The following is a 13364-nucleotide window of genomic DNA, read 5'->3' as shown; positions in this document are numbered from 1 at the left end:
AGGACCAGCAAAGGACCAGCCAAGGACCAGCCAAGGACCAGCCAAGGACCAGCAAAGGACAAGCCAGGGACTAGCCAATGACCAGCAAAGGACAAGCCAAGGACTAGCCAATGACCAGCAAAGGACAAGCCAAGGACTAGCCAATGACCAGCAAAGGACAAGCCAAGGACTAGCCAATGACCAGCAAAGGACTAGCCAAGGACCAGCAAAGGACAAGCCAGGGACTAGCCAATGACCAGCAAAGGACAAGCCAAGGACCAGCAAAGGACCAACCAGGGGTCCATCAATGAAAGTGGGGACATTTTGAATGACTACTACTCTATTATCTCAGAGTTTTTCAACAGCTGTTTTCACCAGGTGCATTAATGTGTTTTACGTGTTTCAACATTTGTTAATGCAATAAATGACCTTTGGATTTAAATAACACCACTGAGCCTCCCCTGTTTCAGAAAGCAGCAGCCGCCACTGATAAGCGTGCAGTTTGGCTCCCACTTTAGAACAGGTTTTTCAACAAATGGGCCACATGTCACTGGTACCAGGTACTGCTGAAGAGTGAAATCAGGATCTCTATTAGCTTTGTTACCAGACTGAAGAATGAATGGCTCAGAAGTTTCTTGGCTGCTTTAAATTTGGTGCACTGCAATGGCAGAAATACTTTATGTGGCTCTATAAACAGATTTTTATATATATTTCTTTTCAGGTGTATCTTCTCTGCTGGCGGTGAATCAGACTTGCTCTCTGGACAGAAAAGACACCTCGGTCATCGCTACACCTCCTCCCACCCAGAGAACTGTTTCTTCCCCTTGCCTTCCTCCACTGAGTCCATCAAACCCCATCCTGTTGGCCACAGAGGAGATTATAACAAGTACCATAACGGCCAAGGGTCATCTTCTGCAAATGCTCAAGCAGCAACAACAAACTCTGAGTTACAAGGTGGAAGCTCGAGGCAGGGGATGGTCCTGGGATGGGATGAAGGATGGCCGCACCCAGAGAATACATCCTCTGCTTACTGGAGCGTTAAAAGGGCAGAGGAAGAGGGTGACGTTCAGGAAGTGGCCAGTAGGAGCAGCAGTCAGGCACAAGAGGATAGTACGCCTTCTGCCTACGACAACCTGGACAGAACCTCTCTGCCTCACGCCATGCAGAATGTTCCCATGGAGAAGTCTGGTTCGCCTGCTCCAGGAACAAATGCTGAAATGTGTGAAGCAGGGGCAGATCAAGGACTGGGTAAGGAAGGAGAATCCTCTTCCTCATGGTCTTCCTGTGAAGTTCTTCCATTAGATGAGAACAATGATGATCTGAGTGCAGATAGTCCTTATATTCCACCAAAGAGATCCAAAATGTTGCCTTTGGGTCAGAAAAGAAAAAGGGAAAGCCGTGAAAAAGATGATCATGAAGATCATGTTGACACTCACCATCCCAGCTCCTGGGCTTCCTGTTCTGTCATCAGCTTCAGCCCGCTCAGCACGGGGAGTTCTGAGGTTTTCCTCCCTTCAGGACCTCCACCTCTTCAGCTTCAAGAGTCTCACTTAGAGCTGAGGGAGAATCATTCACTGGTGGCCAAGCTAAGGCAGCAAATGGCTCAGCAAAAGGCAGAGTACCAGAGCAGGATTGAGAGGTAAGGACTTATGCTGTATATGAACGTTTAACATCCATTTTGTCCCCCTTTCCTATTACCTCTAGACTTCCTCAGAACTTGCCAAGGTCTAAAGGTACCCAACGTCTTCTAATATTATGGTAGGAAAAAAAGTCCCATTGTCTGGCCTGATGATGCAGAACTTTCAGGAGGCGAGGTACACTACAAGAGAAGGATTACAACTTTTCAAATAGTTACAAAACTCAAGGAAGGACATACATTTGAAATCTAGTTTATTTATCAAAACAATTAGTTTCATCCAGAAAATTTCTTTTTTCTTTTTTTTTTATTCTTTATTTCGAACATGCAAGAGTAAAAACAAAAAAACAATAAAACAATGTTTAAAAACATTGGAGAGAAAAACAACAAACAAGGTGCCCTTCTTTCCTAAATTAATATACCTCCATTACATGTGCGAAAAGGAGTAGAAAGAAGTAAACTTATGTACTCCTACCCCTTTAATTCTTGTATTTCTTTAACTTACAATATTTATAATTATGTTGCTATATATATCCATATAAATACATACCTACCTACACATAAACATACATAAATATGTATACACAAACCAAAATAAATAGTTTTTCAAGATGATGCAAAGTTAAATGTGACTCTGTTACCATTAGTTATAAAACTAATAAAATGAAGTCTAAGGAAGTTATCATCCAGAATTGTAGAATTGTAATTTTAATAAGGTAGAGCAGTAAAACTTCTGGCCTTAACATTTTCTCCTGCATTACTTTTATTTTTATACTTGATGTAGTTTTAAAAATAGTACTTTTACATTTTTAACTGAGTAAAAAGCTGAAGTTGATTCTCTAAGTTCTATAAAAGCCTTTTTAAACAGCAGGATTTATATTTTTTCTTGAGTAATAAACATCAAAGCGTCTCTGTCATTAACATTTTGAAAAGGCTGATATGGGTGGTTAAGCTTCACTGCTACGACGGAGTATCAGGGCCACACATGAAGAGAAAAAATATTTTTGCCATGACGAGTTTAAAGTCGACATGTCGAGTTTAATCTCGTCATGGCAAAAATATTTTTTCTCTTCATGTGTGGCCCTAATACTCCGTCGTACACTGCGCATCTTTGGGTTCCAAAATCCTGACATTATTTATGAAAGCTCATATTGCTCAGTAAAAAGAAAGGCCAGGTGGAGTCTGAAGAGGAGCATTTCTTTGAGCAGGCCATATATCGAGAGTGTTTTGGTAGGGATGCTAACAAAACTCAGATATGTACAGCACTTCCAAAAGTATTCATACATACAAAGTCCTATTTTGTAACATTACAACCTAAACAAAAAAAAACCAAAAAGAGTTATGGCTATCATGTTAAGATCAAAAACCTGCAGAAGGTGTTGTCCATTTATTAAATGAAATATATATATATTAATATATATTAACAGTTGTAAACAATGCAGCGTGTTAATATATATTAACACGTTTGTGGAACAAAGATCCTGCGACTACAGCTGCAAGTCTTTTAGTGATGTGGAACCAGCATTCTTTGCAAATAAATGTAACTAGTCAAATAGAACAGAGTTTCTCTGGATACAGATTTTCAATTCCCAGATCGCAGTTTGATTTGGATCTAGACCTTGACTTTTTGTTTGTGTTTACGTATCTGTCAGAGCATCTATAATCGAGTTCTAGGCCGCCTGTGGAGCTGGTTGACAGTTGCCTTTTGTATCTATGCTTCTTTTTCTATGTCTGCTTCTGTCTCCTTGAACCCCAGTGGGCCTCAGCAGATTGCCGCTCACACTGAGCCTGGTTCTGCTGGAGGTTTCTTCCTGTTCAAAGGGAGTTTTTCCTCTCCACTGTCGCTACAAGCATGCTTAGTGCTTAGAAATAAACTGAATAGAATTGAACAACTGGACAATTTGGGGTGCAACAATCCATGTAGATTAAAAACACAGTTTTGCAATTATTATGAGCTTCCTTTTTTTTATGATAATAATAATATACAACAATAATACGTTTTATTTATCAGCACTTTTGATAAAAATCAATATACACTATATTGCCAAAAGTATTTGCTCACCTGCCTTGACTCACATATGAGCTTAAGTGACATCCCGTTCCTAATCCATAGGGTTCAATATGACGTCGGTCCACCCTTTGCAGCTAGAACAGCTTCAACTCTTCTGGGAAGGCTGTCCACAAGGTTTAGGAGTGTGTTTATGGGAATTTTTGACCATTCTTCCAGAAGCGCATTTGTGAGGTCGCACACTGATGTTGGACGAGAAGGCCTGGCTCTCAGTCTCCGCTCTAATTCATCCCAAAGGTGTTCTATCGGGTTGAGGTCAGGACTCTGTGCAGGCCAGTCAAGTTCATCCACACCAGACTCTGTCATCCATGTCTTTATGGACCTTGCTTTGTGCACTGGTGCACAGTCATGTTGGAAGAGGAAGGGGCCAGCTCCAAACTGTTCCCACAAAGTTGGGAGCATGGAATTGTCCAAAATGTCTTGGTATGCTGAAGCATTCAGAGTTCCTTTCACTGGAACTAAGGGGCCAAGCCCAGCTCCTGAAAAACAACCCCACACCATAATCCCCCCTCCACCAAACTTTACACTTGGCACAATGCAGTCAGACAAGTACCGTTCTCCTGGCAACCGCCAAACCCAGACCCGTCCATCAGATTGCCAGATGGAGAAGCGCGATTCGTCACTCCAGAGAACGCGTCTCCACTGCTCTAGAGTCCAGTGGCGGCGTGCTTTACACCACCGCATCCGACGCTTTGCATTGCACTTGGTGATGTATGGCTTGGATGCAGCTGCTCGACCATGGAAACCCATTCCATGAAGCTCTCTGCGCACTGTTCTTGAGCTAATCTGAAGGCCACATGAAGTTTGGAGGTCTGTAGTGATTGACTCTGCAGAAAGTTGGCGACCTCTTCGCACTATGCGCGTCAGCATCTGCTGACCCCGCTCCGTCAGTTTACGTGGCCTACCACTTCGTGGCTGAGTTGCTGTCGTTCCCAAACACTTCCATTTTCTTATAATACAGCTGACAGTTGACTGTGGAATATTTAGGAGCGAGGAAATTTCACGACTGGATTTGTTGCACAGGTGGCATCCTATCACAGTTCCACGCTGGAATTCACTGAGCTCCTGAGAGCGACCCATTCTTTCACAAATGTTTGTAAAAACAGTCTGCATGCCTAGGTGCTTGAATTTATACACCTGTGGTCATGGAAGTGATTGGAACACCTGATTCCAATAATTTGGATGGGTGAGCAAATACTTTTGGCAATATAGTGTATTTTAAAAAGGTTATTGAGAGCTTTAGAACTCGGAGGATCTTGAAGTGGATCTGCTGCTTTATGGAGCTATTTAAGGTGCAGTTTAACAAACTTCAGTTTGTACCTGACTGTAACACAGTGCCTCACCCCCCCACCCACCCCAGCACCAGGGTGAAAACTGTTTCCAACTTTGTTCTGATCAGTATAACACCAAACTATTGCTCAAGCATGTCATGTGATTGAATGTAATCATGTTTTTTTTGCTAGGTTCACCTATCCTAGGGTCAATGGGCAGGAGGAGAGTAAATCCTTATCATATCATCAGTCCAATGATCAAAAAGTGTTTTTTTTTAAACAGTGTCCTGTCTGGCAATAAGGCAATAAGAATAATTGTCTTGATGCCAAAAAGAGTCTTACATAGTGTTCCATTTGATTTATGCATATAAATAGCTTTATTATATCATGTAGAGAGTTTTACAGGTTCTATGGACGCTGCAATATAAATAGAACAGGAAAGTGAAAACAGAAAAAAGAGAAAAGATGAAAGAAAGAGGAGATAAAAGGGAGATAATGATAAAACATCTTCAGTCTGCTTCATCACCTGCAGAGATGGAAAAAGAACAGCACAACCAACGGATATGGTACAAGATATACAATAAAGTAACACCTAGATACTATCGCTGAAGTATAAGTAGTATTATTTAATCTGACATGTATACTGTGGTAACTGAAGATCAGAATATGGGCTTTCTGTGTGGAAGTGAATCTCTAAGTTCCTGGAACTTAGAGATTGTTTGTAGTTGTTTGTGGTAGCTGCACTGCTGCATGTAAAGTTTATCCAAAGGAAAAATGCTCCATAGTGGCTGTGAGGAGCTGAAAAGGCTGAATATTTGTTTACAGCTGTTCTATGAAATGTGTTAATAGATGTAAACCACTACCTGGAAATAAAGCTTTTTATTTCTCTGTGAATTTGTTCATTGGAACTAATTAATATTTGTTTAATTTCCATCCAGCGGTAGAAATCAGCTGCACCTTTAATTCTGCCAGTTAAACTGAATCCACATAGGAGGACTCTTATTTCCTTATAAGAGCTACTGGAAAAAACAGGTTGGAATATTAGGAGTATTGCAGTAAGGGGCTAAATGCCCATGATTAGACCTCTTCAAAAAATAAAACCTTTTGATTTTCATAGCAGACTGGAAGATTTCCCATTCTTTGGAACCTGACAAGTTAAAAAATAACAATAATTTTGTTCTCAGGTGATGCTTCTGCTGCCCCAAAGGCCCTCAAGTTACAACGTCTGGATAACGAAACATATTTTTAGGGGGCAGGGTAGAGAATTTAGCTCTAACTTATAAAAAAAAAAAATAGACTTAGAAAGTTGGCAATAATACCTTTAAAAGCTAATAAAATTAGGAAGTTAGGAAAAATAGGAAATTGTCTTAGTTTTTTTCTGGTGTTACTGCATCAAAATGTATAATAATCAAATGTGCCCGACGCCCAACATTTGGAGTTTACGTAATTTAATGGATTCAACAAGAGTAAAGAAAATACCACTGCTTTTGTACAAAGTATAAACAAAGAAAATAACTATTTTAATCAGAGTTTACTTCTACATTAGGATTTTTTTAATTTATAACAATTTTTAATCAAGAAAACTGTCTTTGTCTTAAAATATGTAATCTAAAAATGTATACAAATAAAACAAATAGTATATATTTTTACATGGATTGGTAGAGAATTTTATTAGCTTTTAAATGATATCATTGCCAACTTGAAAGTCTATTTTTTAGAAGTTATAGGATAATTTTCTACCCTGCCTCTAAAAATATGACGGTGTTTCGTTATCTAGACGTTATAACTTGGCAGAAGATCGTCTGAGAACAAAATGATTTTTACCTTAAAAGAATAGTAAATCGTCCTGCAATAAAAATACATTTTTTTATTTTTTGAAGAGCTCTAACCTATACTATAAAAGTTAGATTAGAAATTAGAAAAAGAAATTAAAATCCTATAAAATATATGTGTACATTTACAGACCTTGGTTTTGTTTTTAAATGAACAGGTTCAACAGCTTCCATATTGATGTCCTTCCTCTGTTCATCTCAGGCTGGAGCGCAGCAACGATGTCCTCGAAAGACAAGTGGCCGTCCTGCGGCTCAGTCTGGAGCAGCAGAGGAGAAGCCAGAGCGTCGCTGAGATCAAAATCAGAAACATGGAGAGAGCCAAAGCAGACGCAGAGCGCTGGAACACCTCCCTGCAGAAAGAGATGGAGCTGTTCTTCAGGAGATACGGAGAAATACGCAGAAGAGGAGGAGAGCTGGGAAGGAGGGGTGGAGGAAGTATCTGAAAGTCAGAACGCCACTTTCTGTCAGCAGGACTGAAGGGAAGCTTCAGTTTGTAAAGAGGAGGCGGGTTAGAAACAGCCTGATGAGTGGTATGGTTTAGAGTACCAGTAAAGAAAAAAGAACATAGTTCATACTTTATATGAGATTTGCTTAAAAAAAACTATTATTTCTAGTATTCTAAGGCAACTTGGTCACCAAACTAAAGAAAGCTCTAGATTCTCAGCAGAAAACTTCCACCTAACGCTGCCCAACCTTCTATGATGGTTTGTGAGGCGAGACGATCCAGCAACAGCCTGGTAAAGCTATTGCTTCTGAGGGCAAATCTGCAAGCTTCTCCTAAATCAGGGGTGGATGATTCCAGGTCCTGATGGCCGCTATCCTGCAACTGCTAGATGGGAGTTTGGTTCATCACACCTGAATCAAGTAATTAGATGATAGAGGGGACTCTGGAGGAACCTGATCTCTGTTTAATGGATCGCTGATTGACCATAGAACGGGGTTGGAGCGAAGCCACCGGCCGCCATATTGGTACTCCCTAGTTAGACCAGTCGCAATGTAAACAATCTGTGCGCTGCAGCAGGCATCCCCAACTTTGGTCCTCCAGGCCCGCTGTCCTGCAGGTTTTACAGGTTTCCTTTGCTCCAGCACATGTGATTTTAATTGAACGCTTATTAACAGGCTTTTGGTCTACTGCTGCCTTGCAGCAAGAAGGTTCCAGGTTTGATTCCCGGTCCAGAGTCTCCAGCTTCCTCCTGCAGACCAAAAACCTGACTGTTAGGTTACCGTAATTGGCTTCTCTAAATGCTTCTTAGGTGAGAGTGTGTGAATGGTTGTTTGTCCTCTTTGTCTCTGTGTTTCCCTGCGATGGACTGGAGACCTGTCCAGGGTGGACCCCGCCTCCTGCCCATAGACAGCTCGAGATAGGCACCAGCGCCCCTCATGACTCCACTCGGGATAAGCGTGCTAGAAATGGATGGATGGTCTACTGCAATCTTTAATATCAGCTGTGCTAAAGCAGGGAAAACCTGCAGGACAGCGGGCCTCCAGGACCGGGGTTGGGGATGCCTGCACTACAGCATCGAACAACATGATGTTCTCATTTTCAGGGGGACTTCAAATTTTTTAAATAAAGATAAATTCATCACTTTGTCACATACTGGCTGTTTTATAGCATCAGTAGATTAACTTTTACTTAGAATTAAAAAAAAATCAGCCCATCAAATTGCAGAGTCATTATGAAGTCTATAAATCATGTTATATAACATATTATACAAATTAATCACATTAAAATTAATGTGTTAATGGAGCAGAATAATACAGATGAAACAAAGTGCTAAATTGATGATGTTCATGTAATAAACATGGATTGATGACATTGTTATGGTGATTTCATCTTACATGTCTGGTAATGCATGCAACATAATTCTATATATCTATATATATATATAAATATATATGGGTCAAATGCATGAGTATTATTTTTTTTTTTCTCTCAGTATAACATGCGATATATTTCAGCACAGGACTTTTTCAAATGAGAAATACAAACACTACAAAAACAATGGAGGACCCATCCTGCCATAGTTAAAAATAATAATTAAGCATAAAATTAATAGTCAATGTCTTCCAGTCAGTCTGAGATAGCCAGACTAATGTTAGTCTGCAGACTAAACTATAGGATCCATCGGCTATAGATGGATTTATTGCTTAGTTCATCCACTGACTGGGAAATGACCTGAGGAACGTCTTCCTGCAGACAGAAATCTCCTGGTTTTAGCAGCTAAATGCTGCACAGGGAGGCATTTTACTGCACGTCTCTGTGGGAGTGGGGAGTACCAACATGGCGGCCGGTGGCTTCACTTTTTTCAGGCAGTCAGCAATCCAGTGAATAAATGGAGATCAGTGATTGAGGAGGTAACTCAGGTGTGTTGGACCAAGGATGGATCTAAAAGTTGCAGGATACTCGGCCCCAAGAGTTGGAACTGCCCAAATTATAAATTATAGATGCATCTAATAAAACAAAAAAGTTTACTTCAGAAGCTCAATAAGAGTGAAACAAGGGTTATTTTTAAACATTGTGTTTTAAAGTCGTAGAGAAGAGGCTGCTCCAACCGTTGCATTTCTGAATTCTCCCAGTCGTGCCCGACTTTACACGATTGAATAAAGTGAATGTGATTGGTTGATTATTTGGTTGTGGCCGGTTTGTGGGAAGCATCTTGCTAACCAGTTAGCAACTTAGTGCTAGCAGGTTCCCAATGGGAAATTCCATTGGGACCAAGTAGCACTAAATTGGTGACTTAGAAACGACGCTGTCAAGGAACGCTATGGACAGCGGAAACATGCAAGAGGAGGAGAGTTTAGTGTCGGAGGTCGTGGATGAGTCTCCTCCGTCATCCATTTTTTATTTAGAGGAGGAAAGCGGGACGAAGATGTTGTGGAAGAGGACGCCAGGGCGGCAGAAGCTTGGTTTGGTGTAGAAGGCTTCCAGCCGTACATGTTTGAGCCCTTGCCTCGCAACGCTGCCAGTTCTGTTAGCTCTACGCCTGCCGAAGACACAGACGTCCATCCCCGTGAACACTGGGACGCAACTCAATGGGAAAGGAAAGGATTCTGGTTTCAACCGTTGCGTATATTAGCTGCGACACATGAATCAAGATGCTATGACCGAAAACATTTGATTGACAGATGACCGTTGATATATGATTGGCTGAATTTAGGTGTTCAGGCTGAGGTAGAACTAACTGGCCTGCAGAAGATAACGGAAAAAAAACAAAAACATTTTTTAAGACAGGATTTGTTTAAAAATAGAAATGTTCTAAATTTTGGGACAATCTGGTCTGATAAAGAGAACATTTATATACATGTTTAAGCCAGAATTATTTAACCTAAATATGGTTTCCCTACAACTTTAAGCTGAAGGAAAAATAAGTCAAAATATATACCATGAAATTAAATCTTAATTTACTGAGATGCTTGAACGTCTCCTCATATCATGTCCAAACCGGACCGTTACGGCTGGGCCTTTAATATCTGGTACTGCATTGAAGATTTTTTTTATATACTATAAACATCTATAACTGTTAAATAAATCTATTACTGTTGTCTTTGCATGATACAGACTTTTCTAACAACCAATTTTAACTCAACTTGTTTTAATTTTAGCCACTGAATCAAACAGCAATTAAATGAAGACTGACAGCAGGATTCCCAGCAGGCTATGATGAGATCCAGATCTTCCTCTTTATCATGAAGTGCCAATGACATTTATTAAAATAAAGTTCTTAAAACCCCAATAAATAAAAGCTCAGAGTCGTGGCTCCTTTCGGACGAGAGTGGAATATTTATTGAGCTCACCTGTATGCACTCACAATCAGAAACACTGAGTCACGCCTACAGAGAGAACATCTAATGGTGATGCTTCAGTCCCATTAAAGGGGGGGGGGGGGGGTCACACTGACCACTAAGTTCTTGTAAACATAAACGCTACGATCTAATTACCAACAGGTACACACATACAAACATTAACAGTTCGTGACGACAGAACGACAGCGTCTGAAGGTCACAGCAGTAACAGCTCATTAACTTTCAGGAATTTGAACTTAAATCACCAGAGAATAATTATTTGCTTTATAAAGAAAAAAAAAAGGTGCAAGAGTGGAAACAAGAGCCGGATCAAAAACCTAAGTGCTTCGTTAAACACGCTCTGCATGCATCCTCTTACAGAAACCTTTTATTTTATGTCAACTATCAGCTGCAAACAAGGAAACAAATCATTTTAAATACATTTTCCTGGTGATGAACGCAGGAAGTTTCTCAGGCAGCCGAACACAGAGCTGCTGTCAGATGCATGATCAAGATAAAACATTTTAGTTTCAGTCGATTCACTCAGCAGTTTATAAACTCCAAACAGGTTTAAAAACAAAAAACAATCCTTCAAATGGAAACTACAGATAAACGGTTCTGGTTTTTATGGTTTTTATTCTCTAACAGCTTTGAGCTCTGACATATTTCAGAGAGAAAATGAGGATTTTATTTTTCCACTCTGGATTTCTCCATCCTTCTGATTTCTCTTAAATCTGTACAACAACTAAAATAAAAGATTATTTCATTCCTTTGATCCTGAGACGACCTTTACAGCATACAGGGAATCATTTTATGCTTTATTGTTTGGTCAACACTTCAATGATTCGCCTCCAAAGCAAGGCCGATTAAACAGCTTCTAATGGGGATAAAGTGCATTTAAATAGGACCACATGTTAACGTCTGCTGAACTAAACCGACACAAACCTGCAGCCTGATTTCAAATGGATTTAATCAAAGCTTCAGAAAAAAAAGATGTGATTTTAGAGCAAAGCAACAATTAGCACAGTTGGATTTGTCTTTCTATATATTGCGGTTTGGGTGGAAATTCAAAGGAAGGAGTTATGGTAGCTATCAAAGGTCCCATGAAAAGCATTTTTTTTGGTAGCAAAAACCAAAATGACATGAATAGAACAAACTTCAGGGGACTGAAAGCAGATGGATGATAAACGCTGCAACCAGCAGATCCTTCTGTAACACTAACAGTGCAAAGCTTCACCGTTTCACACTGCAGTAATTTAAAGGAACTTCTATCCTCAAATATGGCTATATGACTCAGATAAGTGTTACCTAGCAACAGTCAGAGGCCCTGATTGGTCATATTACATATCAATGAATATAGATTGGAAAAAAAAAAAAATCAGGAAATTACATTTTCCATCTGATTTGACTATAACTATAATGAGCATTTGTGTAAATCATGATGTAAAATGGTCTGTGGATGAGATTCAACGCCGAAATGAAAGTATGAAGGAATGAAATGAGTGAACAAAAATCAGTGAAAGCTGAAAAAACCTGAAAGATGAAAATACTCAACATAATAAAGAAGGTAACAGCAAACTAAAACAGCTTAAACACGAGCTGATTGAAACGCTGCGGGAACACCAGTGGGAGGAGAGAAGACGCTTCATCGTGTTTGAGCTGCTCGATGGTCTGAAGGAAGGAAAACCTTTAGCTGGAGGTCAGCTGACCACTTTTTAAACATTACAGTTCATCTATTTGCTCTCAGAGGAAATTTAAAGTTTGGTTTCCTTTCTGAAAGAATGTTACTAACCCAGGGACTCGTCTAGAAACATTTTGGTCTGAATAGAGTCGGTTTTCTTCCCAATATAAAGCAGACATGAACATGAAATGAGCAAAAAACAAACATTTCTCTTTGGAAGAAGTTTCCACTCTAAGACAGTTAAACCTGGAAGCTAGATGGCGGACGATAAGACCGGGCTCGTTTCATGGGACCTTGGCAGCACTGGAGGTCACGACCTCAGAAGCCGGACGGCGTCAGGATGTTCATGTCTCGGTGTTTGAGCTTGTGCGGCCGCGCTCCCTGCCGCCTGCCCTCCATGGTGGGGATCTCCATCTGAGGCGGATTAACTCTCTGGGGGTTGTCTGCCAGCCGTGTGGCCTGGGACTTCATCACCTCCATGGGGGTGGGTTTCTGGGCTCCACGGTACGCCTGGATGGCAAAGCCTGCTGGGAAAGAGACGCCGGACTCAACAGCTGCGTACGGATGATCGAATCTGACAGTTTCAGCTGCTGATTTATAGCTGCCTGAGAGAACTTACAGCAGCAGCATCTCAGAATTTTGAATTGTTTGAATTTATTTAATCAAGTGTGGAATATCAAATCATCAATCAGAATATAAAGTTAAACTTTTTTCACTAGAAGGTTTAAGTAGAATTTAAACTAGCAACCTGCCTAAAGCTGCCCATATCTTCAGCCAGAGGACATCAGCTGGGAAAGCATCTGAAGCTTAAAGAGCTGCATCCAGGACACCATCTACAAGCTGATTGGTTATCTGGAAATGATCCAGAACTCAAACATTTAGGTCTGTCATGAAAACAAGGATAAAATAAAAAATCCCCACACTCATTGTTTAGTATGGTGGAGGATCTATGATGCTGTGGGTATTTTCCCATAGCAGGACATCATGAGCTCTGAAGTACGGAGAGTTTTAGGTCAAACTCTGCTAATAAAATGAGGCTGGAGGGAAAATGGCCAAATTCAAAGTTCATTAACGGCCATCGGAGCCTACAGGCCGCCATCTTTTAGAAAACCTT

General features: G+C 40.5%; 2 protein-coding genes across 2 annotated transcripts in view; one reads left to right on the top strand and one right to left on the bottom strand.

Annotated features, from left to right (window-relative positions):
- The window catches only part of LOC107091180 (rho GTPase-activating protein 22-like), a 17221-nt gene extending 9247 nt beyond the window's left edge, over positions 1–7974 (top strand). Inside the window, exons 8-9 of the mRNA XM_015384967.1 lie at positions 701–1618; positions 6989–7974. Of these exons, the coding sequence (XP_015240453.1) occupies positions 701–1618; positions 6989–7229 (1159 nt within the window). The 3' untranslated portion in view covers positions 7230–7974. The remainder of the gene's footprint in view (positions 1–700; positions 1619–6988) is intronic.
- A 4313-nt stretch (positions 7975–12287) lies between these two features.
- Positions 12288–13364, bottom strand: part of kiaa1191 (KIAA1191 ortholog) — an 11190-nt gene continuing 10113 nt past the window's right edge. Inside the window, exon 7 of the mRNA XM_015384970.1 lies at positions 12288–12777. Coding sequence (XP_015240456.1) covers positions 12569–12777 — 209 coding nt within the window. The 3' untranslated portion in view covers positions 12288–12568. The remainder of the gene's footprint in view (positions 12778–13364) is intronic.

Source organism: Cyprinodon variegatus, unplaced genomic scaffold (genome assembly GCF_000732505.1).
Source record: "Cyprinodon variegatus isolate N-32 unplaced genomic scaffold, C_variegatus-1.0 Scaffold328, whole genome shotgun sequence".
Classification (NCBI taxonomy): Eukaryota; Metazoa; Chordata; class Actinopteri; order Cyprinodontiformes; family Cyprinodontidae; genus Cyprinodon; species Cyprinodon variegatus.
The sequence above is the reverse complement of the archived record's forward strand: the minus strand, read 5'-3'. Positions and strand labels throughout refer to the sequence as shown.